Genomic DNA, 26967 nt, shown 5'->3' with positions numbered 1-26967 from the left:
GGGAGCTGCACAAGGCTTCTTAGTTTCTGCTGTTCTTTACAACATTCTGACCTGCACCACCATGGTCCAGCTTCTCTATGGTCTGTTTCCCCTGGGGGAGAATGAGAGCAGGTTTCTAGTGAACCTAAATAAGGCCAGCCAAAAGCAGCAGAGACCAGAAGTCTACAGCCAATTTTCAGAACCATGGGGTTTCAATGAGTAAATGTTTGTGGCTGTATGGTACAGAGGATTCAGGAGGGCTCATCACTCTGTGGGGTATCACATGGTATTGGTAGACATTTAGGTGACATGGAGTAGCAAGAGAATGTAAGAAGGATGAAATATATTTAAGAATACATGTGACAAACAGGAACGCGGCTACATCATGAAGGGTGATGTGTACATATACACCTTTTGCACTTGGGCAGGAATCAAATTGTTTGCATTTACTTTAAGGTTCTATCTCACCCCTTCAAAAAGGTCATCATCAGGAATATAAAGGACAAAAGATGCTGGCACATGGGGAAAGGCGACCCCTTATATCCTGTTGGTGGAAGTACAACCACCTTAGAAGTCAACATGGAGATTTCTCAAAGCACTGGAAATAGAATTAATATTTGATCCAGCTCTACCACTCCTAGGAGTATACACAAAGGACTTTATGTCCTAGCATGGAGACGTTGACACATCCACATTCACAAATCTTAGGGCATTGGCTCCAGCAGCATCTTCACCCAACAGTGGCAACACCCTGGTCAGCGTGCCCCTGACACACCTGTGCATATCTCTAGTGGAGACGGCAGTGCTGGAGAGAGGTACACATCGCGTTTTCATCTAGTTCATTTCCACATTTAAATGATGCTTTGCGGCGCTATTCAGAAACACATGGCTATGCTTCAAGCAGAATCACTGCACATCTGAACAGGGCAAGACAGAGCCTCTTCAACGCTATAGCTGGTTGACTGATCTCAGAAGCCCACCGGGACAACCATGACTCCAGAGTTTACAGCCTTTCCACTTTCTCCTTGGTGTTTTAACTTGGATGAAACCAGGTCACTAAGACTTCAGGAGCAACTGCTGAATTTCATGCCGGCTGAGGCAGTCTCCAGATTTATCCCCAGTGTTTCTCGGCATGCTGACTCACCATCTTTGCTTCGATGCCTCCAACAGGGCTGGCTGCTGGAGACGCTTGAGCAGAATCTTAAACCTTGTGTTTGTCTCATTTCAGACCTTAGAAGATCCCGGAGATCCTGCCGCATAACCGAAAGGAATCACTTGCGCTGGATGGGCCACCATGGTCTTCCCAGAGCATCTCCAGGACCAGGCAGACTCAAGCAGCACCTGGGTGGTGAGCTGCTGGCACTGACATTCTACCGTTTTCTTCATTGTGACAGTATCTCACGGCCCATGGGCATCTCATCAATTACTGCCTACAATGTAATCACCTTTCAGATTGATCCAAGCATTGATCTGTGTGGGTGCATAACACATGAAGTTAACGAACACTGGGGCCTTCCTAATACTCTTTCTCTACAACACAAACAACTAAAAGAGGAGTCTAACCACCTGTACCAGGAGGAGGGGTCAACCCCCACATCATTAGCTTCTTGGCTAAACCCAAAAGCATCCTAGCGAGGCCCCCACTCTCCATTCTCTCAGAGCTACTTTCAGCTGGGAAAGATGGAGGAGGTGTGTCTGTGAGCACCTCTGGGCTTCCTTTAGGATCATCTCAGGCCCTTTCCACGTAGTAGATCAGGCATTTAGGAGGGCCCGGAGAAGCAGCTGGAAGGGTATGGGTACTTTTAGAAAACAGATTGGTGTTTGTGGGCTCCTTTACCCACCCATCACTCACAACGCTTATTTGGACACTCCAGATCTACCCCTACACATAACAGCCAAGGATGCAAGGCATAGACCTTCAGAGCTGACAGCCTCACCGAATATGGAGCGCTCAGGGGGAACGTCTGAATGCTAAGACCTGAAGCTCTGAGAACTGAAGTATCAAATGACACAAACTAAAAGGCTGATTATGTAACCCAGGCCAGCCCAGCTACATCAGTCCAGGGAAAAACCGGAGCACAGAGAACTGCGCGCATCCCATGGGCCTACGGGCCACAGTGAGAGCAGAGCTGCAGGCTCGGGCTCTCTGACCCACTCGGAGAAAAAAGAGCACTCAGGCCTGTCATTGGCTAATTATGATTTTAAATTCCCATCAGATAAATCTACATAACCGAGTCCCCCCCAAAAAAAGTGTTTCTCTTTTTGAATTATCCACACAATTGCCTTCATTTTCCACTTCACTTTACAGACACAACTACAACTTCTTATCACCCTCTGCAAAATTGGTAAAAAAAGATAATTTCTTCTCTATCCATCCACATTCTGATGTATGCTGGACACTGTGAAAAATTAGGAACCAACTCCCAAGTACTCTAAGTGCCCTATTCTGAGGCTCACAGTCATATCTGCTTAGATGAAAACTCACAGAGGAGATGTGTCAGTCGGGGCTGTCTAAGGAAACATATAATTCAAGGGGCTGCACGTGAGATTGGCTTTCAGGACGTGGTCTAGACCATCCAATGTTTGTCCCCACTGCTGGAGCTGCTAGGCCAGCAAGGGTCATGCCTCAGTGGTTTCCCGTACAGCCGAAGGTACACGAGGATTCCTGGGGATTCTCTGGTCTTCAGTTCACTGAGGTGCAAAGAACCTGGGTTCTGACGGCATTCAAGGGTGGATGGTAGCCATAGGGTCGGGGATGAACTAGCTAGAGAGACGAGAAGGCCAAGTGGGCCAGAAGCCAAAGCGTCTGCCCTCTGCCCTCTGCCCTCTACTTAGGCGGGTTGCTGACGGAAGGCACTGGGCACATTTAGGTGTGTCTTCCTACCTCAGCAAATGTAATTGGAAAATCCCTCACAGACATGACTTTAATCTACCCAGCTCACCAAAGCCTTACTCTGGAGACCTGTCTCTTAATTGACTCCAAATCTAGACAAGTTGGCAGCCAAGATTAGCCATCACAGGGGTGAGGTGTGATGCCAAGGTGCAGGGAAGGGCAGTGCCAAGAGAAGACATGAAGTTAGGGAGACAGGAGGCTATATTGATAGCCTATTTATGTTTTCGTAAATAAAGCTTGCCTAAAGATCAGAAGGGCAAAGTTTGAGTCACTAGAGGTCAGGCAGTGGTGGCACACACCTCTAATTCCAGGACTCGGGAAACAGGGAGATGGATCTCTGTGAGTTCAAGGCCACCTTGGGATACGCAAGATCAATGCAGAAACAAATCCATGTGGTGGTGCCTCCCCTTTAATCCCAGTACTAAGGAGTCACACACCTTTAATCCAGGCACTAGAGGAAATATAAAATGAGAGGAGAGAGGCTCAGGCTGCTTAGGCTGTGGTCACCCAGCCTTCGGAACGGTAAGACTTCTCTAATGACTTGTCTGCTTTGCTTTTCTGGTTCTCAGGTTGAACCCCGGTACCTGTCTCTGGGTTTTTATTATTTGTGTTACATGAGGCAAAGCATGATGTAGAACTAGGACAAGCTGCTGGCTGGGGAGGCTCATGGGGGCTGCAGTGAGAGGAACGGACCACACACAGGGCCGTCACCGCTAAGGATTCTGGGGGCTACAGTGAGGAATGGACCACACACAGGGCATCACTGCAAAGGCTCATGGGGGCTGAAGGGAGAGGAACGGATCACACAGTTCCGTCACCACTAAGGATAATATCCCTGACTTCACAATGTGGCTCCAGAACTGATAAACTGGATGATTTTGGCCAATCATTTAACCACTCTTGACCTCACATTCTTTATTTGTGAAAGAAGGGTAATAAAACATTTCCTTGTAGGATTAAATGGGTCACTATCTGGGGACCACTTCAGCACTGCCCAGATGACATATGCTTCTGATGGCAGAGAGCTGTGAAGTGAAGCCTTTGGGGGCTTCACCAGACTAGGAGGTTCCTGCTCTCCATACAGCTGTCACCTGTGCTTACCCTGAAGACAGGGACACCAAACCACCACACAGTGTCAGGTGAGGATCTGAGAGATGGGCCCGGAACTGGAGCCTGTGAACTGCACAAGGTCACAATTAAAGAAGGTCTGACAAGCGGAAGTCATGACCGGTGTGGGACACAGAGGAATGCAGAACACACGGGGACCTTCGGGACATAGGAAAGGAGAAGGCGCCTCAGGCAGAGGAGAGGCCTCACTGTGGTTCTGCCCATCCCCAGTCCCCAGGTCTCAGGGGAACCTCCAGCAGAAAAGCTGGCACTCTGTTGGGGAGCGAAGACCAGACTCTGCTCTGGAGGAGGAAAACTATGCGGGTGACGAGTGATCAAGGGAGAAAGGAGGAAGAGAGGAGTCTGGCACCTAACCCAAGAATAACCCCACCACAGTCAGTGAGGCAGACACTGATTCGCTGGTTCTCCAAAGTCCTGAAACCCAAACACAGAGTGACCTCACTTGGGAGGAGTCCGGACTCTGATCTCTGAAAGTGACACAAGAATCAAGACTAAGAGGCTCTGGCGGGTTCACAGGAGCAGTGGCCGAGGGGTTGGGACCCGACCGCCCACAGCCTCTTCCTGAGCGCTCGGAGATCTCCTTTATATTAGCTATTGGATTTTCACATCTACAAGAACCACAGCTTCGTGTCAGTTATGGCCTAAACGATCCTAGAAGAGTTAGGGTAAGACAATCTATACAAAAGAAGAAGAACTGGAGAAGAACGATGGAAAGATTGGGGCTAGGCACGGAGAGACAGAACTCTACAGAACCACATGAGCTCGGCCAGATGGCACGTCACTCCCACACATTCCCACGAGAATGGGTGGACAGGTGGATGGAGGGTGATGTGCTACATAATAAACTCCCAATTAAGGTGAACATAAAATTTCCAACTTCAGTTTCCCATGTGCAAAAAAGAAATGTTTGCCTATAACCCTTAGATTTGCCTACTATTTCCGCTGGCTTAGAGAATGCTACGATTGTGGGTCACACATGCTCACACAAAGGCTCACGGTGATTGTGGGCCACGCATGCTCGCACAAAACCTCGCCATGCTCGTGGGTCACACATGCTCGCACAAAGCCTCGCTGTGATCATGGGCCACTGTCCCGCGCTACCGTCTCGCCAACAAGAACGACGCGGCACACTTAGGATCCTTCTGCAGCAAAGCTTTAATGCGTCTTGAGAGGGAGAGCATAAGCTTACATGGCGGAGACCCAGAATGAGTGGAACCCAGCCCTTATAAAGGAAACAGTCCTCACTTCGGACGTGTCACTCTTGGATTGGTCCGCTGCCCATCAACCCAGATGACGCCTCGGGAGTAGGCAGGGACGCAGCAGTAGAAAGTTACCAAGCACATGCGCTGGGATTAAAGGCCTGTGCTACAACACCTTGAACTCACAGAGATCTGCCTGTCTCTGCCTCCCAGGCATTGGGACCAAAGGCGTGTACTACCACACCTTGAGGTCACAGAGGTCAATCTGCCTCTGCCTCCCAGGCATTGGGACTAAAGGCGTGTACCACCACACCTTGAGGTCACAGAGGTCAATCTCTACCTTTGTCCCTTGAAGCAATGGAGAATGTGGTTGCGGCCCTCAGGCCACACATGCTCACACAAAGGCTCACCGTGATTGTGGGCTACACATGCTCACACAAAGTCACGCTGTGATCGTGGGCCACACATGTTCGCACAAAGCCTCGCTGTGATCATGGGCCACACATGCTCACACAAAGGCTCACCATGATCGTGGGCCACACATGCTCACACAAAGGCTCACCATGATTGTGGGCCGCATGTGCTCACACAAAGCCTCGCTGTGATCATGGGCCACACATGCTCACACAAAGCCTTTCCGAAGCCCCTTTGGTCTCTACCTCATCCCCTGCCCGGTTCCCAGCTTGATGCACAGCCGCAGACTTGTGCTCAGCACCATGCAGCTTCACCGGGGTCACCAGGGTCAGCCGGGTCTCTCAGTCTGTCTGAACCACCACCATTGTCCCCAGGCTGCTCGTCTCAAAATCATTTTTCCATCCCTTCCATTTCCAGAAATTTCATATACAATAGTCACTGAGCTATTTTCAGGATAATACATCTCTGAAATTACCCAAAGAATGTACAAGATTTGTTTTTAAAAAAAATAAGTAAAAGAAGAAAAGTCTCCTACCCTCCACTGGACCTCCTGGGACAGAGGGAGCTGAGGACTACTGAAAACCCCTCCTCCACGTCCCCTCTTCAGTCCTCAGTAGCCTCCAAGGTCAAGGTAATTTTTTGAGTGCCAAACCCAGAATGGTGTACCCAACTGCCTTCTCACTCAGCATGACTCCCTCGCTCCCTCTGCATCCCAGCGACTCCTGGCCTCTGTCCCCCATGTCCTCAGCCTCGACTCACAAAACCAGGATCCCAGTTTCACTCCAAAGAACACAAGAAGCTTTCTCCTTCTGACTCGATGTGATGTTCAAAGAGGACTCATGTTGTGACGCGCTTCCTGACCAGCAGGAATGGACGATCACAAAATCAAGAATCCTTCTCAATCACAATTTATTAGAGCTCCTTGATTGAAAGGGGGAATGGGGAAAAGGGATGAGAGAGAGAGAGCGAAAAATCCAAAGACAGCCGCTTTTCTAGGGTGAGAGGCTCGAATGCTGATTGGTTGATGCCATTCTGCTAGGACTCAAGGCCACAGGACAGGTCAGGAGACCGAGTCTCTTGAAATGCAAAACAAGGTTCCGAGCAGCCGGCCTAAGGCGGGCAACATCAAAGGATATGTATACCTCCAGGCTGTAGGACTGCTGGCACTATCTGGCCAAGGCCACATCCTGGCGGCTCCCTACATCAGGTGATGGATGCATGTCACTCACAGAGACAGGACTGGTCTCTACTTAAGGCTCCTTGAACAGCCTCACTCGGATCTATCATTACATTGTGTAAAATGTTTTCTGGCAGTGAATGGGATAATTCCGAGGTCTTTATAACTTTTGGTAATAGATCCTCACTAGCCTCGGGTATATGGTGTTGTAAAGTGACAATTTTCTCGGAGACACAGAACACACAGATATACACATGCATGCACATCTACTTATCCCCCCCAGGGGTACGAAACCATGGTAGACAGAAGTAATTATGCCAAATGTTAATAGAAGGGATGTCACAAAGTTCAGAAATAAAATAAGTTTAATTGTCATGAATTTCTATTAGAATTGGAACAATTGCAGTGAGCGTTTCTAAAATGTGACTTCACACTAAACATACTCTACGCCACTTTGTTTCCACAACTATAGGAAACCGGAGTTCTGGGCCAACAGCTGACCAATGTGCATGCTGAGCAGGTTTCTGTAGCTTGGGAGGAGATTTTTGCTAGATTTAACAAGGCAAGCAGAATGTATTTTCCTAGACGTCGGAGGGTGCTATTTTGAGTGTCTTTACCAGATTTTCTGTGTGTTATCCTCCAGAACACAGAGTCAGCGTGGAAAGCTGGGAGCCTAGCTAATCTCCTGGGGGCACAGGAGCCGCGAGTTAGCTCATCCGTTTAGGCATTCACTCTTTTCATTTGGTTTTATCCCTCCACCCCGTGTGTGTGCGTGTGTGTGTGTGTGCGTGTGTGTGCGTGTGTGTGTGCGAGCGTGTGTGTGTGTGTGTGTGTGTAACTGAGGGGCCTTATGTGTGCTAAGGGTTCCCAGTCTCTCACTGAAGCCCCTCTAGAGTCCACCTCTGCAGCCTGTGGCCTTCTCCCTCAATGACCTCACACAACCCTCCCCATACTTTGTTCTGGTGCTAAAGCAGTATAGCCTATCTTAGCCTAATTATGTCTGCAAAGACCCTACATCCAAATAACGTCACACGGATACCGACCAGGCTTAGGGCTGCAAAGTCTTTTCTACAAGACACAATCCAACCTATAAAAGGCACTTGGTGACTATAGGAGGGGGTAGCTAATGGCTGGCTGAGAGACCTGGATATTAGTCTCCAAGTGGAACCCAGAGCAAGAAACATGGCTGCCATACCCAGACAAGGATTTTCAGTGCTGATTCAGCAAATATACATTTCTCTCTGACCCTGGGCAAGAACCCTTCTAACTCCCAAGCGTGGATTCCAGATCCTTAAAGAGATACAGTCACCCAGAGGACAAAGTAAGAAGCAAAAGCCGGAAACTCACAAACTCACCGGTCTATCCCTCCTTGGAAAAGAGCCCAGAGTGGTGTGAAGGGAAGGCCACAGGACCCATGCGTCTGAGACCTCAGCCCAGCCCTGCTCTCTACACTCAACTGAGCCAGGCTCTAAGCTTCTTAAGAAACAAAGGCTTCACTGCTTCTTACCTTTAAACTCCCCACACCCCATTTTCCTGCTGCCTGGCACTGCAGTTGTGCATCCCACTTAGAGCACTCTTTAGGACTCCCTTTAGGGCACTCTTGGTTTTGGTGGTCTCGCATCCAAGGGCTAATGGATGAGGGAGGAGCCTTTCTCTGTGAGAGGAGAGGAATCTGGCCAAGTGGACCCCAGGAAGACAAGCACAAGATCAACACCCATCTTCACTGCCCCTGAGAGCTGGCAGTGTGAGAAGGTACATGGCTCATCTCAGGACTCAGGAGAAGAACACAGTGGGTGTGAATCCGAAGTGCTGCATGCAAAGGGCGGGTCTCAGTAGCCACCTGCCCTGGAGGTGTGGAAGGAGCTGGCCTGAAAACAGCCCCAGGAGCTCAAGGGTGCAGCATTGTTGCTGCTGCAGGGTAACTCAAAGGCTCTGCACTCTGTAACTTGCACAGCGCAGACCCTACAGACAGGTCTCGAACCCTCATCTGTCTGGCATATGTTCTACACTGTTGTATTATTTACTAGTAATCAATTCATAACATGTTATGAGAAACAGCAAGCAGAGAAATGTATATGTGAAAACATTAGAGAGGATTAGAAACAACTCTGGGGGAAAGTGTTAAGGAGACCCCGTGAATCTGACATTCATCTATAGCCTGTTATCTACACTCCTGCCTTCTACTTCAAAATACTAGGAAGTGGGGTTTGCGGGAGGTTCTTTCTCAGTTATGTGTGGGAGACTGGCTGCACATGGAGCTTCAAAATCATTATACACATCAAACCCATCAGCTAGTAAATATGGAAACTAATTCTCTACTTTAAAAGATATTTGCAAACAATTTCATTATTACTAGTGACATTTTTATTGACCTTCATTTTCAGTCTCAAAATAATTCTGAGATAATATCCCCTACTCCAAGAGCAATCATCATACTGCAGAAGTACTGCTCTCCACACTTGAGATTTGGGTTGTCCCTAAAATGAGTATTTTCCCTTTTACAGCTGGAATTCTAATAATAGCAACCATGGCAGATGGGGAGCATGTAAAATTGGGACTAAACCATGGTCCAGAGGGAACTGAGGAAGGGCTCCCTCCTGCGCCGCCTCTGCGGGCTTTCATTTCACAGGATTAATGGGCAGGCAATCCCTGGTAAATATCAGACACCTCTACCCAAGGATGCGGAAGCTAGGCAAACTCCCTGGACTGCCGCTCATAAATGGCTGTCAATCACATTGAGTCGGTGGGCTCAGGCCTAGGCCGTCCCCTCCCAGGGCGTCCTGACCACAAAGGCTGTCCCTGAGCAGTCCCCTACCCCACAGGACAATGTCACCAGTAAGAATGTGCAGCCCTAAGGCGGCCACAAGTGCAGCAGGAGGGGACCGTAGGGCTGGCTTCTGCCTGGACAGGTGTCGGAAGAAGCCTGGACTTCCTATCCTGCCTCAGGCCACAGGGTTATGAGGCCAGCCAATGAGTCAGCCAGGCTTTCTCCAAAGTCTGGATCTGGTGCTGTTTGTGTAGAGTGATTCCCAGGGCTTAATCAAGAAATATAGATCACCTCAGCACCTTACGGAGCAGGTTTTCATTAGAGCCTTGGGAGAATCCTTGATGCCCAGGGGGATCTCATTCTGGGGAAGCTGGGTGTGTGTAGCAGGGGCAGCATCCCCTCAGCCAATGGTATGGACATAGGAGCTATGGTGGATGAGGGACCAAATACCAATAGGGATAACATAGAAGCTCATGGTCCCATTTCTTGCCTTGGGAGTCAAAATTTTAAATCCGAATTACAAATGAACTGTATTTCTGTAAAATCCACCTCAGCCTTTCCTGAGGTAGGATAGTTTCTCACCAATTAACAGATGTGAGGAGCCCAGAGGAGGGAGACTCGGTTCTGGCCCATGAAGGCCTTCAGATAACACATTAGCACAGTACGACCTGCTTAGAAAGTTCTAGGCCAGTAAACTAAAAAACAAAAGGTGGACACAGCTGAGGAACCGAATAATGGAAAAGGTGTTTGTTGATCTACACACACACACACACACACACACACACACACACACACACACACACACACGCGGGTAGGGGGAGGCTATTTGGGGGGGGGGCGGTGACTAAGCCAGAAGCATTCAGATGTTGATTGATACTTTTCAACAATGAAGACAGCACCCTTGCGAGACTCCTAACAGTGGAAGCAGGGTCTGTCTCTGACTCTTTTGCCAGCTTTTGGGACCCTATTCCTCATAGTGGGTTGCCCTATCCAGCCTTAATACAAGCAGAAATGTCTAGGCTTGCTGCAACTTTGTTTGCCATGTTTGGTTGATAGCCATAGGAAGCCTGCCCTTTTCTGAATAGAAATGGGAGAGGAGAGGAGTTGGGGGCGGGACAAAGGGGGAGGTAGGAGGAGGGACTAGGAGTCAAGAAGGGAGGAGAAACTGTGGTTGGAATATAAATAATAACAATAATTTTAAAAATCATTTTTAGGTTTCTGGGTTAATATCTGGGTCTTCTATTCGATTCCATAGGTCGACTTCTCTGTTCTTATGCCAGTACCAAGCTGTTTTCAATACTGTAGCTGTGTAATAGAGTTTGAAGTCAGGGATGGTTTTACCTCCAGAAGTCCTTTATTATATAAGATTGTTTTGGCTATCCTGGGTTTTTTGTTTTTCCATATAAAATTGATTATTATTCTCTCAAGGTCTGTGAAGAAGTTTGATGGGATTTTGATGGGGATTGCATTGAATCTATAGATTGCTTTTGGTAGAATTGCCATTTTTACTATGTTGATCCTCCCAATCCAAGAGCAGGGGAGATCTTTCCATTTTCTGGTATCCTCCTCAATTTCTTTCTTCAAAGACTTAAAGTTCTTGTCAAATAGGTCTTTCACTTCCTTGGTCAGAGTTATCCCAAGATATTTTATGCTATTTGTGGCTATCGTGAAAGGTGAAGTTTCTCTGATTTCCCTCCCTGCTTCTTTATCCTTTGTGTATAGGAGGGCAACTGATTTTTTGGAGTTGATCTTGTATCCTGCCACATTACTAAAGGTGTTTATCAACTGTAGGAGTTCTTTGGTAGAGTTTTTGGGGTCGCTCATGTATACTATCATATCGTCTGCAAATAACGAGAGTTTAACTTCTTCCTTTCCAATTTGAATCCCCTTTATCCCCTTATGTTGTCGTATTGCTAATGCTAGAACTTCAAGCACTATATTGAAGAGGTATGGGGAGAGTGGACAGCCTTGTCATGTTCCTGATTTCAATGGAATGGCTTTGAGTTTCTCTCCAGTTTGATGTTAGCTGTCGGCTTGCTGTAAATAGCTTTTATTATATTTAGGTATGATCCTTGTATCCCCCATCTCTTCAACACCTTTATCATAAAGGGATGTTGAATTTTGTCAAATGCTTTTTCAGCATCTAATGAAATGATCATATGGTTTTTTTCTTTCAGTTTATTTATATGATGGATTACATTGATAGATTTGCGTATGCCTTGGCCCATAACCATACTGATGAATATTTTGCATCACCATAGAACCTTCATCTGGCGATGGATGGAGATAGAGACAGAGACCCACATTGGAGCACTGGACTTAACTGCCTAGGTCCAAACGAGAAGCAGAAGGAAAGAGAACGTGAGCAAAGAAGGCAAGACCAGAGGGAACCTTCACCCGTTGATGGATGGAGATTGAGACAGAGACCCACATTGGAGCACTGGACTGAGCCCCCAAGGTCTAAATGAGGAGCAGAAGGAGGGAGAACATGAACAAGAAAGGCAGGACCGTGAGGAGTGTGTTCACCCACTGATACAAGGGGACTGATCTAATGAGAGTTCACCAAGGCCAATTGGACTGGGACTGAATGAGCACGTGATCCAACCAGATTCTCTGAATGTGGCTGGCTCGGGGTCTTTCTGAAAAGCCATTGACAATGACACTGGGACTTGTTTCCTCTGCATATACTGGATTTCTGGGATCCTGGTCTGTTTGGATCCTCACCTTCCTGGACCTGGAGGGAGGGGGGAGGAACTTGAACTTCCCACAGGGCAGGAAACCCTGACTGCTCTTAGGGATGGAGAGGGAGGAGGAGAGGGAGTGGGGGGAGTGGGAGGGTGTTGGGAGGAGGGGCAGAAATGGAAACTTTTATAATTTAATAAACTTTTTTTAAAAATAAATAAATAATTAATTAATTAAAAATCATTTTAAAAAATGTTATATAAATTTAGCAAGAGAGAAAGAAAGGGAGGGAGGGAGGGAGGGAAGAAGGGAGGGAGGGAGGGAAAACAGGAGGGAGGGAGGGAGGAAGGAAGACAGGACCCTCAGCATTGTTTGCCACTGCAAAGTCAGAGGCTCTGAAAGGAAAAATAAGAGTCTGGCTGGCTGGCTGGCCACGAGTTTGTCTGTCTTCTTTTTTCTAGAAGGAAAGATTCACAGGACATCTGAAGTGGAAAAGGATGTGCCAACTGGGGTGCATGAGACCATTCTTTCTGGATTTTTATGAACATAAACCTGGATGTATACTTACAGCATCGCTGGTCTCACAGACGCATAAGCAGTAACGGAGGAATGAGTCTGGGGTCCAGAGCTCTGCACCCCGAATGTCCTTCGCATGCAGAGCAGACACAATCTGTTTCTGCCTGGTGTATAAATAGCATTTGTACAAACACAGGTCTACTTAACTCAACAAGAGGAACAATAAAAAACAGGCTTAAATCGATGCCCTGGAAACCGTGCTGGATAAATGGGAGGCTCAGCTCTCTGTGCTGACTCAGACCTTGGCTGCTCACCACAGACAGCTAATAAATGGTTATTAATAAGAGTGACGAGAACGGCCAGTCACCATTTGCCTCTGCAACACAATTAGCTTCACAGCAGGGTTCGCCGCACATCGGAACGGTGGCCTTCGATTTTTCACTCATATTCCCAACCGAAAGCAGTCCAACAATGGTGGAAGTCATCTCGTGTCTTGCTTTGTGCCTTGGGATTGTCAGTCAGTCGACTCTGGGCCCCAGCTGCTGCTTTGGATGAAATTGGAGGATGCTGTGTTAATGTCCCTATGGGACGCTGACACTCCAACCTGCATACTCACGGATTAATCAACAGCACCGCACTAACTAGTGGCCTGAGGGTCACCTTAAGATATATGTCTCCCCCAGTACTCCAGGGGGGAGTAAAGGGGATTGGAGGGTGGAGCAATAGAGTGAGAAGGGAGGGTGGGAGGATCCGTCTCCCTCCGCACTTAGTGCTGAGGCAGCCACTGGAAAAGGCACTAGCAAGGGCCAGAATCCTCAAAAGAAAAGGTGGGGAGAAAAGGGAGCATAGGAAAAATAGCCAAGAGAGTAGGCAAGAGATGGTGTGGGGCCACAGAGCCCATCACGAAGAAAGGAGGAGGATACCAAAAACACAGCAACGTGGGAACAGACAGCAACGGCTGAAGAAAAGAGGGGGGTCTTTACCAGGTGCGTCTCTGGACGGTTAGGCCCACAGGAGCCCACCATTACAGTGGGTGATGCCCGCTGTCGGTCAGCTCCAGGCTCCCCCACCCACCAGCCCAAGGGCTCAGGAAAGTTCTGCCTCCTAGGTACTCTCCCAGACTCAGAAGCCCAGGGAGGACACCCCGCCTGCTTACCATCTGACTGTACCTTACTGTCTGACTGTACCTTACTGTCTGACTGTACCTTGCATGGGCCAGCATCTGTGCCCCTGACTTAGGGCTGTGGTGGGCAGGAGTAAAGGTTAAGGCAGCCAGGAAGGGCAGTGGCTGGCCAAAGCCCGTCTACTCTGGCCACCAGGAGCAGACCTGGAGGACAGAAGACCTCTGACCTTGCCGTTCCTGAGCTATGTGCCGCAGCGTGGACAGAGTGGGTGCGGAAGCCCGTGCTGATACCTGCTCTATTTCTTTTCCTTTTCTTACATGTGCATATGTGTGTTGAGCGTGCACGTGTGTGTGCACATGTGTGCAGCTGTACGTCCACATGGATGCCTGGTTGTACAGAGGTTGGGCTTGGCATGGGCAGTCTTCATCGACTGTTCTCCATTTCATTCACTGAGACAAGGTTGAACAATGGGCTTGGAAGCTCAGACTGTCTTGCTAGGCAGCTTGCCCTGGAGTCCCGTATCTGCCGTCTGCACTGTGCCCGCTGAGCTATCTCCTTAAGCCTCCACACCAAACTCCTCGCTATCTGGAACCTTCACAGATATGCTCCTGGGTCTATTGTAAACAACCTTTGCTCAAGTCATGAGGAGACTACTGTCCCCAAACAAGGTGCAAGGCTGGAAACACCCTCCTGCCCCACCCGTGTTACACAGCCACCTTAACCACTGGGCAGGAAGAGGGGCTGCAGGAAGTGATGTCATCACAAACCCTCAAGAACTGCAGGAGCAAGGGGCCAGAGAAGGAGGGCAGAGCAGGGGGCACGCAGGGAAGGGGATGGAGGGGAGGGCAGGGCAGGGGGCATGCAGGGAAGGGGATGGAGGGGAGGACAGGGGGCGCACAGGGCAGGGGATGGAGGGGAGGGCAGGGCAGGGGGCGCACAGGGCAGGAGGACAGAGAGCTGAGCAGGGTGTGTCACAGGAAAGGAAACCAAAGAGGGGCAGCCAGACCCGAGAAGATCAGCAACGTGGCAGTACTGGAGATCCTCACAGCGGTGGCCCCACCAATCCGCTGCTCTGCCGACCCCCGATTCTGAACCAGACAACTCTGCAAACAAAACCAGGAATCAATATTCCATCAGCGGCCCCTTGTCTTCTTGGTCCGTGTTCACGATGGCCTCTCGCCTTCGGTGGCACTGGCTGCCGCCCTTCCTGTTCTCACTGTCATTGCAGCTCTGTCATAAAAACCAACAGTCACACACCCTGCGACCTCGGCTGTCTGCAGCCACATCACACTAATGGTCAGTCTGTCTCCTTCTTGCCTTATAGCTCATGCTGCGAGTTAGGAAAATTACATAACCTGTGCACCAGCTCAGGCTGACATTGTCCGGTGCCGTGGGACCCACACAGCATCATCCTCAGCTCTCAGAGCCAATGCGGTGTCCAGCCTGTGGGCTGGTTGGATGTGTGGTCTGCAAAAAAAAAATGTTTATGTCCAACAGTATTTCCCTGAGCCAGTACCAGCATCCGCTCCGGAGAAAGGTGAAGAGAGCAGAAAGGCCCCTCCGTCTCCTTGTCGCTGATGGTCGCTGATGGTTGACACTAGAGACACCAGGAACAAGCAAACGCTTTGGAGAGGAGTGGGCTCAGTCTTCCCTCCTGCCATTCTGAGTGGTGTTCTCACTGAAAGCAGTCCCAGGTGGAGCATAGGACCCTGACTGAAGCCTGCAGCACCTCATACCGGCCTCCAAGCAGAACCACTTCCTCAACAAGGCTCCTCCCTTGGCGAGCTGCTTCTTCAGCAGGCTGAACACCTCAGCAGGACACCCACCTCAGCAGGACACCCACCTCAGCAGGCTGCCCACTCAGCAGGCTGACCCCCTCAGCAGGCTGCCCACCCAGCTGGCTGAACCCCTCCATCAGCAGGCTGACCCCCTCAGCAGGCTGCTCACTCAGCAGGCTGACCCCCTCAGCAGGACGCCCACCTAGCAGGTTGAACCCCTCAGCAGGCCTCAAGGGACCACATCACTGAGCATTTTTCTGGGAATCAAAGTGGTAAGGTCTCAGGCACCTAGCCAAGCCAGGTAAGCTTTCACAAGACCAGAGTGTAATAAAAGAAGTCAGAGCTTGTCAAGAAGCTCAGAGAATCACCAAAAACTAGAGCATGCGCTGCAGCTGCTCAGGGCTCCTCAGCTCCCGGAGGGACAGGGCCTGCGGGTGGTGGAAGGCCTGTTGGAACTGAGTCTCCAGTCTCTGCCACGGCATTTGTGCCATGGTCCACCTTGTTCTAACATTTCACACCCCACATGATGGTGAATAACAGAACGTCTTCTTGCTTCTGGAGGGCAGAGCTGTACCCTCAAGGGCCAGGAGGCCTCACCCTCTATAAAGGCGCTACCGGGGTCCCCCTTGGTGCACCTCACTCCTGGAATCTGGAGCACCTGGCTTGTGGGTGCTGTCCTCATCCGTGCCACCTTCCCCTGGGGGTACGTTATTAGATTTGACCTCCCCTGTCCTAGAGTGACCTCATTTGACTTAACAAATACTGATGTTCATTTATAAACACAAGTTGTTTATTCAAAGGTGCTGTTCCCAAAGAGTCACAGGGTTTCAGGGGGACTTGAGTTTGAGGGAAGGAACTGCACAACCCAGTACAGACACCAATCCACCATCCTCTGCCGTCTCCACCATCCACAAAGACATACATAACACACTAGACATACATAAACATACACACAGAGGAAGCGTGCAGACACATACATGCATGCTGTGGAATCATCTTTTTGTACACTGTAAAGATGTCACTCTCGTTGGGTTAATAAAAAGCTGAATGGCCAACAGCTAGGCAGGATTTTAGGGGCAGAGAGGATGCTGGGAAGAAGGCAGAGACGCCAGGAGACACAGAGTAAGCAGGATGGACAATACAGAGATAAGGCAATAAAGCCATGAGGTTGAAAGCAAATTTATAGAAATGAATTAGTTTAAGTTATAAGAGCTCTTTAGAAACAAGCCTAAGCTATCGGCTGAGCTTTCAGAGTTAAAAAGAAGTCTCAGTGACATTGGGGAGCCACTGGTCCCAATGAAAAAATCCTACTGCGCATGTATGTTCATGAATATGCATACATACACAAGTTAACAGAGTAGGGTCATGAATACATCCACACATGCTTATGTGTGCATATATACATGAAAGCAAGTATTTGAACATGTTCATATACATATGTATCTGTACATGTCAACAGAGTAAGATTACAAACATACATGAACATGTTTCTGTGTCCATATACATCCATATGAAAGTGAACATCCATGATCATATTCATCATATGTAAATAACCTGAGTTTATGCGTGTCTTTATGAGTATATACATATGTACATTTCCAGAGAGAGCTGCTGAGCATATATACTCAAGTGAACACATATGTAAATGCCAACAGAAAGCAAGCTTGAGTACACACATACTCATGACTGTTGAACTCAATTACTTCTGAAGTTCTTTCTCTAGCTGCTCCTTATAGACCTGAACAGAACTGGGAATCGGACCAGGACCTGGAGCTCGGGGCCAAACGGGGTTCTCTGAGGCCCCTCTAGCACATGGTTCTGCAACTGTCATGTGTGCTGTTCATTCTCATGAACAAATGTGCTAGCACATTCTCCCTGCCACGTCCCTGAAGCTCTACGCCACCTCTGACACCCTGGCAAGTTCAGGGCAGACAGCACTTAAAGCCCCCTTGAACGGAAGGTGGCATTGGCTCATATAGGATCACAGTTGCCATCCTCGATCCCAGTCTGGCAAGCAGGCAGTGTTCCATGGTGCCACACCCTCACTGGCCCTCCCCTCCCCCCTGCTACAGCACCCTCCAGTCCAGTGAGGGAGGTGATCCTTTCACCTCAGCCTGTCTGAGCAACAGAGAAATCAAGCCTACAGTTCACCCCTGAGGTGAACTGGAAACATGTCCGGGCTCTGCTTACCTCTGTGAGGAAAGAGAACTCTAAAGTAGCCTACGGACTACATGTGGTAACAGCCGCCAGACTCTTACAGTGCCTGGCAAAGGGTGACGGGTGCCACTGGCTCTGTCATCGTGACAAGAGTTAGTGAGACAGACTCGGGGCTTCTGAGTAGTTGGTAGCAACACTCAATCTCCTCAAAGCCCTATCAGGGCTGAGTATCTGCCTCATAAGCCAGGAGCCAAAACTAGGTCCAAAGTCAGCAGGCAGAGGCATTAGGGTCAGTAGTAAAGACCAGGTCCAACTGTATGGGCTTTAAAGATCTCATCAAGACGGAGAAGCTGGACCTCAAACTGTGCCCACTCAGGCAATCCCACACAGGTTGGCATAGGGACCGCACACCAACAGACTCATGGTTAACTTGGGGGAATCAAGTGTTTCCACTTCAGCTCCTGGGAACAGAACACCTGCTGTGCCTGTTTGCAGGGGGTGAGAGGCTCTTTATTTTGCTGAGCTGGGAAACCCCTGCAGGCAGCAAGCAGGTGCTTCCAGGACACCATGCAGACACTATGGAGGGGAGAGAGACAAGGACGGCTGAGGAAGCTCAGCCCTCCCTGCCAGCCACACATGCACACAGCAGCCCGCCTGGGTTTATCACAACCTTTCTACACTCCAGAGCAGAGCATAAGTGAGCCCTGTGCCGGAACTGCGCATGAGCAGGAATCTGTCCCTGTCGAACGACCAATCTGTGTGAACAGAACTGCACAGACAGCAGCCTGGCCCAGGGAAGGACTACAGTTGGCCCTTGGATTCCACCAGCTCCTCCCACATGCCTAAATGTTTACAATGACATACATGTCTGCATCCTGTCTGTTACTACCATGCATGTACCAAAAGAAATGACCCAATGTATGGCTTTTGAAACTGTTTTCAAATCAGTAACAATAGAGCCAGTATATCAGGTCTTACCGGTGTTTGGGGGGGGGGGGGGTGGGTGGAGCTTTGACATTCATTCACTGGGGGGGGGGGGATATGTGTGAGGAGAACACACCTCACCATCCAAGGAGGGAATTCAGTCCTTCACAGTATCAATGTGAGCATCTTGGCCAGTGTGCTCCCTGCATCCCTCCTCCACAAGCTCCCTAGTGCACTCTGATCAATCCTAGCTGCCCAAACCAAGCTGGCTGCACCTTCACTCGTGACCTCATTTTCTGTATGCAGTAATGAGGTTTTCACACAGGTACAGTGTCAAGGCCGTCTGCAAGGATCCTCAATTCTCAGGCTGTGACAATCACTGCCAACCACAGTATTTCCTTCCTCCTAGCAAACAAAAGAAAAATATTGCCTCTTTGCAGACCTGCATTTTTGCTATCCTCTGTCCAAACCTCTCAACTCCCGAGCCACCTGCCCTGGGAAGAATTAGACAGATACTGGCGTGAGCAGACTGTGTCCTCGGACGCAGCAAAACAATGAGACTGGACACAGGCCACCAATGCCAGGCACTGCATGGCCAAAGCTGCCAAGAGGGCATGGGATGGACTGAGCAGTGGTCCCTCAGAAGTATGTCCACCTGAGGTCTATAAACACGACCTTACTTACGAAAGGTGTCTCTACAGATGTCATGTTAAAACCTAGGGGCTGGATTATACTATTATGACCATAACAAATGTATCTGTACAGCTGTGAGAAACAGACCTCCTGTTTTTAAATACCTGGTCTGTGGTGCTGTGTTACACATCCTCCCCACAAGCAGGCCCAGCATGCTAGCAGGAGTTATCCAGAGCCTCTCAGCCTGCTTACACGTGCAGCCGCATTCACTGCCTGACCCTCCTCAGCTCCCGTGGTCAGGGGGCCCACCCACACTCCACAGCTGAGAAGCAGGGCTCTATAGCACTTTCCAATACCGTGAGCAGTCTGCTCTTTAGCACACGCCTGTAAGAGAGACTGGGAAATGGGAGCACCCAGCTGGATTTAGCTTTTCCTACCTATATGCCTGAAAAAAATTATCATTGTTTTATGAACATACGCTTGAGGGAATTAACAGGTGACTGTTCACAGGATACGCTGCTCTCAGAAATAATTACATGGAATGAGCCATGTAAAACTTTATTCTATCTAGTTGAAACTCATGAAAACAATTGCATTCTTATGCACATCTGAAAATGCAAAATATAAAACCCAGTTTTGTCTCATGATACTGCAACAGAACAGAGTACATAAGAGAACGTCAAGTAGGATCCCAATCCCATGTCACATTTCAGCAAGGCTGTCTTCCTGCCTGCTATCCCCAAAGAAAGAAGGGACCACCCAAAGGTCTGAGAGCTGCAGGACGGCTGGGCACAGCTCTGTTCCTCCAGTTCGTGTCCCACAAGGTCAAGAAGATGGGAGCCGGAGGTAGGGGCGAAGCCAGTTCACATGGCTGGAAGGCAGCGTTGGCAGGCACAGCTTCTCACTGATCAGTCCGGCGATTAAAAGGTGTGGGGTCTTCACACATTTAGGAGGGGGGGTGATCTTCCCCCCGAATGCTCCTGTACTTGGCCATGTCTTCTGGAAATACTTTAGAAAGTTCCTGAATCAGCAGGCTTTTAAATTTCTACAAACAAAAAATAGCTGTGTCAAAAAAAAATCCAGGTTATAAACAACACGGCCCCTCCAAGGAGCCCACAGTCCCCAGTGGGCCACCCAAAGGAATGCAGCTGGATCACTGGAGTGTCTGCAGTTAAGGTGTTCCAGGGACAAGCGCTCTGGAAGGGGACTAGGTTTTAAGACGACTCCTTTCCTCCAGCCAGGTGCTCCCTCACAGAAGAGGTAACTTCCGCTGAGCTAACACACAATGAAGCAGTTACTCACTGGAATCACACTGAGGTCACGCATGTGTGCAAACACCTCCTGACGCTTCCTCAAGCACGGGAAATGCATCGTGTACTGCAAACACCACAGTTCTCGTCACTCACGCCCTAACATTAGTTCTATCCCAGTCTTAGAAGCTGTGCAGTGTGCCTGCACTCCCAGCCTCCACTCTATGGGTCACAAGGTCAGGAAGACACACGCTGCTTCACTACAACGGAAAAAAGTTCTCACAAGTGTTAACTGGTGCCCACTGGGGACACAGACTGCAAAAGTGTGCCTTGAGACTGCCACAGGTCTCAGGTGAGAGGGGCACTCAGTGCCACAGGTGCACAAAGATTAACCACATGGGCACCAGCAGTGGGCACTGCATTCTAGCAGCCCAAGGCGATGAATCAAAGACGCTGGTGGGACCAGAAGCCTTAGCCCCAAGGGCAGTCACTGTGTCCACAGACAGGATTTCTGCTGTGTCCAGGAAGTCTGCAACCCAAGCTGACGGGAGACATGATGCATGGGCTCAATGCTAAGAGGACCAGCCCCACTTCTGTGGCCTGTGGTCTGACAGAAGTCATCCTCACTCCTGCAACTCAATCAGAGCCTTTTGAGCATCAGGCACGCTCTGCACTGGCCTGCACACAGCACACAAACCAAGACAGGTGCGCCTGGCTGATAGTGGGCAGTAGAGGGGCAGACGTGTGACGCTGGAACTTAACTAGCAGGCAGAGTGGACAGTGGGTAGAGAAAGAAAAATGGGCACTCCAGTCAGCACCCCGGGGAAAGAAACTTTCAGGAAGGCCTGTGAGCCTCTCAGAGGAAGCAAGGCTAACTGTGCAAACAGAATATGACCAGGCCGACAACAGAACAAGACAGGGCCTGGAGGCTAGCAGGGAGCCCAGAAGACACAAAAGCATACAGAGCTCTCACTGCAGGCCACACAGTGCATCCACTGGAGGCCAGGCCAGGAGGGTCCAAACAGAAAAGCAAGCTATCCGAACCACAGTTCAGTGACCTGAGAGAGAGAACTGCAGTTCACACTCAGGGCACAGCTCCCTCGTCGGGGCAAGGGGGCCAAGCTCTCTGTGGGGAGTATTAGGAGTTTTCTAGGGGTCTGAAGTCAGATGCTAGAGACCACATAAGCCTTCCAGGACCCTCCACCTGCAGCCTGCTGGCACAGAAAAAAGGCCTCCAGTCAGGGTGGATACAGAATATGTCACCCAAGGAAGTCAAATGGGAAAGCCACACTGAAAGTTCCGCAGGCCAGGGACACCAGACAAAATGTAAGCTGTCGATCTGTTTCCTTGTTTATCACAGGGCTGTGGCTCAGTGACATTCAAAATAACTATTACACATGCTAGAAGTCCCACTGTGTGGCAGTCATAAACAGCCCACGGGAGAATAACAGCAAAGTCCGTTAGCCACGCTTACTCACTGGCACGCCGCCCTCCCGCAGTGGGCACGCTGACACGACTGCCTCTGTCTTACCTTCATCGTGTCGATCTTTCCCTTGACTTGCTCATTTTTAGCCAGAGCCCTCTCCAGGCACTCTTTGGTGTAGAGCTGGGGATTTCGACCTTGATCGATGTATCTGCAAACAAGAACATCTCCATCAACTCAGCTGACTCACCTAACTTTTTTCTGGAAAGTAGGCGAGGGAAAAAAAAAAAGTCCAGTAGGTATGCCTTCACAGTCTAGGAAGCAGCCTCTTACATTAAGAACTGAGCCCTCAGATTTTCCCAAACATGCACCTCTATTTCTAGCAGCCCGTGAGTCAAGAAATGATCACGAGGCATCCCAGACAGCACAAGCCATACGTATCCCCTTACATCGGTGCAGCACTCAGCACTCACAACGCATGTGCATAAAGAAGAAACAAATGCACACGGGCTTCAGCCCTTCGGGTCCTCAGGTAGCCCGTATGAATGTTTATAGACGCACCTGAATGTGCACAGCTCAGGCCTGTGACGTGGAGCCTGACTGCTCACACGCTGTGTGGGGAAGGTGAGGGGAGGAGTGGAGGGGTCACAGGGACACTCAATGTCCATTTGGTGGACATGGTGTTCAATATACTGCCTTATACACACCCCAGTGACATAATGCAACACAGTGTTTCTCTCCAGTTACTGCAAGACAATATAACTATCCTGACAGTGTTAACATGTTTAGCCAAAATGCCATCATATCCTGAAGTCATGAAATCCACTGACCACCATATCCAGATTTTACCAAGGACAGACTACCTGGCTAGTTCTGTACAGTGGATAAATCCGAATCATTCAGCTACATTCAGGTTAATACTCATTAAATTGGCCTTTATGACAAACAGCCAAAATATCAAATTTCTAGAATTTGCGTTTCAGTTTGGTGCTTTTGTAATAATGTAAAGAAAGCAGCAGATTCTGGCGACTTCTAAGCAAATGCATTTCAAGCAGAAGAGCATGAAAAGGCGCATCCATGTGTGTTACGGAAGCAAGCGGCTCTGCAACTGCGTGGAGTGGTTGCCGTTTTCTAAGACCCAGAAGTTGAACCAACCTCTGTGGAATGCACAAAGGCGAACACTGGGTTGAAGAGGGAGGTTATTTCATCCTTCCTCTGGACAGCCCATGTGCCTATCACAGTGTGTGCGAGCCAGGTCATGGGAGCCTGTGTTCCTCCCAGTGCTCACAGCCCATTCAGGGATACGCTGAAGCACCTGCTTCTTGGAGCTCACGGGCCCCTCTCCTCCCAGCCACTGTGGCAGGTCTATAGTAGGACTCTCTGGAAGATAAATGGCCAGCCACAGCCACAAGGACTGAGGGATTCTTCCTCCCAAAAGGACGAACCACCTCGCAGCTCTACGTCACCACCAGAAGCTTCTTGAATAGACCAAATTGTTTTCCAGATGTCTGTGGGAATATTTTTTTATTTTGTATTACAGCTCACACACAACTCTTATTTTGTTTGATTTTGTTTTCAAGACAGGATTTGTCTGTGTAGCCCTGGCTGTCCTGGAACTCTCTGTAGACCAGACTGGTCTCAAAGTCACGAGAGCTACCCGCCTCTGCCCACTATGTGCTGGGATCAAGGCTGTGCACCACCACACCAAGCCACAGTTCTTTAATTCATAAATTATAAGCTTTCTCTCAGAAACCTGTTTTTATATACTTAACAAGCTTTTAATTTCCCATTTCCATGTGACTCCATTTTCAACAACACAACCCTTTTTCTAAGCCCACTTGCTCACTACATTCCATGAAGACAAGCATTCCTGTCTGCTTTTCTCACGGGCAGTTCTGCAGCACCCGGGCCACGCCGCCCTCACGCCCACATTCAGAGCCGCCCTCACAGGCCCACAGCTATACTCACTCAAAGACTTCTAGAGGCACCATGATATCATGCAGCTGCTGTCTGCACTTGTCTATGTCCTGTAAGCCCGTAACAATAAAGTTCCTGGGAAAAGAGCAGAGGGGGGTGCGGTTAGCTCAGACAGCACAGCACAACACACACAACAGGGGCCCCGGGTTTCAAGTCACGGTGGTTAAAATGGCAAGGTCAGGAACACTGGGGTAGATAACCAAGGAGACAGCGGGGTACGAGACAGCCACACTAACTAGATAAGAGAAAGACAGGGCCCTGGGAACAGCCACAAAGCCGGTCTCAGCAGGCTCGGGTCTAGGCAACGCTCCAGTTTGCCTGCATCCCACAAAGCCCTCCCTGAGGAGGAGTGCAAGATATCACTGCCCTTTACTCTGGTAAACCCCTACCTCAGCCTTAGATACACCCTTGCCCTCAGCTTTAACAGACTCAACTGTGGGTACTGTGGGTAAGGATGGCTTCCAGAGCAGTCTCCCATTCCAGAACGGGGACCAGGGAGGTGGGGGATCAGAGCAGATTTCCAGGTCCAGACACTAGAGGCAGGCCTTGTCTTTCTGCTGAGCTGGGTATGTCTCAGCTGGGGGTGGCTTTCTTCTCCAGGCCTACTAGATGAACCTTGAATACATGCTTGCTACCCCTGCTCCCTCATGCTGACTTTGAACCAAGACAGCTGCAGAGGCTGCCTCAGAGGGAGTCAGGAGACCCCTGCCACCCTTAACAGGCTGCTGTGCCGCTCACACCTGAACCCTCAGTTGCCACCGCATTCTGAGGACACCTTTGGACTTAATACTCTCAATAATTTTCCTTCTAAACTCAGGATGGAGGTGAAGAAAGAGCAATGTTTTCTAGAACACATGTCGTCTGAATGGGGCTTCAGGGCAGGCAGCATGGAGCAGTGGGCCCCAGCTTGAGTAGACCCACCCCTCCTGGACTGAACCTCAGCCCCTCCCAGAGTCACTCTCCACCAGCTCGCTGCCCTATCCGGTGGTGAGGCCCTCTCTTAAATATTTTGTTTCCCTGTCCGGCATTCCAAAAACCAGGCTGCATGACCAACACAAAGATATTGCTGGGAGAAAAAATAAAATAAAATCAATCCTCTGTGCCTTCTTCCACAGCCAGGCCTATGCAGCAGGTGGCTCTGGGCTCTCGGGAGGAGCTTACTCTTTCACTTAGAGGAGTGGACTCAGCCTCGCCGGTGGGATGGGGTGGAGGTGGGGTCGGGTGGAGCCGGGCTGAGGTGTGGTGGGGTGGGGACGGAATGGCCCCAGCCTGCCCCGTAGGGTCACAGAGGTGCCGGCCTTTCCGGTGGAATGGGGTGCGGTGGGCTAGGGTGGGATGCAGTAGGCTGAGGGGTGATGAGGGTGAGGGTGGAGAGGTTCCAGACTGCCCCACTGAGTAACAGTGGTGCCCCTCCCGTGGGCTGGAGTGCGATGCAGTATGAAGAGGGGTGATGGGTGAGGATGGAGAGGTCCCAGTCTGCCCCGAAGGGTCACAGGGGTGCAAGCCTCCGCCCGCCCCGCCCCGCCCCCCCCCCGCAGTAAAGTCAGGATGGAGCTTCCCCACGGTGGAGTCAGGATGGAGCCGCCGCCCCTGCGCGGTTCACGGACCACACCAACGGGCCCTAGTGGGGTCCCCAGGTCAGCGGCAGGGGTTCCGCAGAGAGGCGCCGACGCCTGTCCCACCTGCACTCACAGTTTCTGGCTGAGCCCCGCCTGGCTGCTGGGCTGGAAGTCGCTGACGATGATGCCGAGCTGCCGAATGTTCTCCACGAACTTCTCCAGATGCTCCTCCAGGTGGTCGAACTTCTCCGCCATGGCCGGCACCGCCCGCCCCTCGGTTTGCAGCTCACAGCGACTCGAGCTCGGCCCTGGTCTCTCCTTCCGGCTTCCGGACGCCCGCTTCCGTTTCCTCGAGGAGGGCGGGGTCTCCTCAGGGGCGGGGTCTAGCGCCGGGGGCGGGGCGGGGCTGGAGTCCTTGGCCGGGAAACTGCTCGGGAACATCCTACCTGGAGGGAGGGGGGGGGGAATAAATGGAGAAAACGCGGCGGGTGTGTGTGTCGGGGGATAGGAAAATAAAGACAGGGAGAGATTGAAAACTCCTAGCTGGTGCCTTCAATGAAGAAAAACCAAGTCTCACCAGAGAAGGCAAGAAGAAGGCTAGAATGAGGGAATTTAGACACGCAGACCCTGGTGTTTTCATAATCTCGAAAGCTTGGGAGGTACAAGAAATTTTCTTTAAAAGATAAACATAAATCTGGGCCCAGTGAAATGGCTCCGTGGGTGAAGAAGACACTTGCTGCTGATCAGCCTGAGTTCAGTCCCCAGGAACCTACGCTGTAGAAGAGAACAGAACCCTATATATCATCCTCTGAGCCCTATACAAGCATGCCTACGCACAACGTACACGGACACAACTACATAAGCAAATGCATCTAAATTGGAAAATCAAAATAAAGCCATGCTTTTTAAAACTGGCTGGGAGGATTTCAAACTTCCACAGACGCTTTGAGGAGCTAGAAAAGGAACATTTCCCAGCCCAGTTTAAAAGGTGCGATGACTTTGATGCAAAAATCTAAGTCAATCGATCATTCAATCCAACAATGGCTGGCTGTGAACAGCAAGTGCAAGAATCCAGGAGTTGCTCAGTGCATGAGGCTAGCTGTGTCCCTGCTCTGCCTTATGCTGGAGTCCCAGAAGCTGCTCTAATGCCAGTGATGGAATGGGATGGATGTGTAGCACGGTTAATAAAAATCCAGAGAGACGAATTGAGGTTCAACCTAAAGGTCAGAAAAACAAAACAGACAGCCACTGACTCTTACCTCGACCTCAGTCCGAAATGGCGATCCTGCCTCCGGGAATCTCAGAAGGAGACTGAGACTGAGAGCTGTCTCCTCCGATCTTATATTCCTGTCTAGGGCTGGGATTAAAGGCGTGCACCACTGAGATT

The 26967-nt window shown here is 49.9% G+C and overlaps 1 protein-coding gene across 1 annotated transcript; it reads right to left on the bottom strand.

The window, feature by feature from the left end:
• Nucleotides 1-19913: 19913 nt before the first annotated feature.
• Nucleotides 19914-25920, bottom strand: Med10 (mediator complex subunit 10). Its single transcript, XM_087897021.1, has 4 exons — nt 25714-25920; nt 24013-24096; nt 22153-22255; nt 19914-20416 (listed from the first exon to the last, which is right to left on the bottom strand). Exons 1-4 carry the CDS (start codon nt 25833-25835, stop codon nt 20318-20320), a joined length of 408 nt encoding a protein of 135 aa, XP_087753147.1. The 5' UTR covers nt 25836-25920; the 3' UTR covers nt 19914-20317.
• Nucleotides 25921-26967: the final 1047 nt, after the last annotated feature.

This window comes from Myodes glareolus, chromosome 15 (genome assembly GCF_982192425.1).
Source record: "Myodes glareolus chromosome 15, mMyoGla1.1, whole genome shotgun sequence".
In the NCBI taxonomy this organism is placed as follows: domain Eukaryota; kingdom Metazoa; phylum Chordata; class Mammalia; order Rodentia; family Cricetidae; genus Myodes; species Myodes glareolus.
Note: the sequence above shows the minus strand (reverse complement) of the source record. Positions and strands in the feature narration are given on the sequence as shown.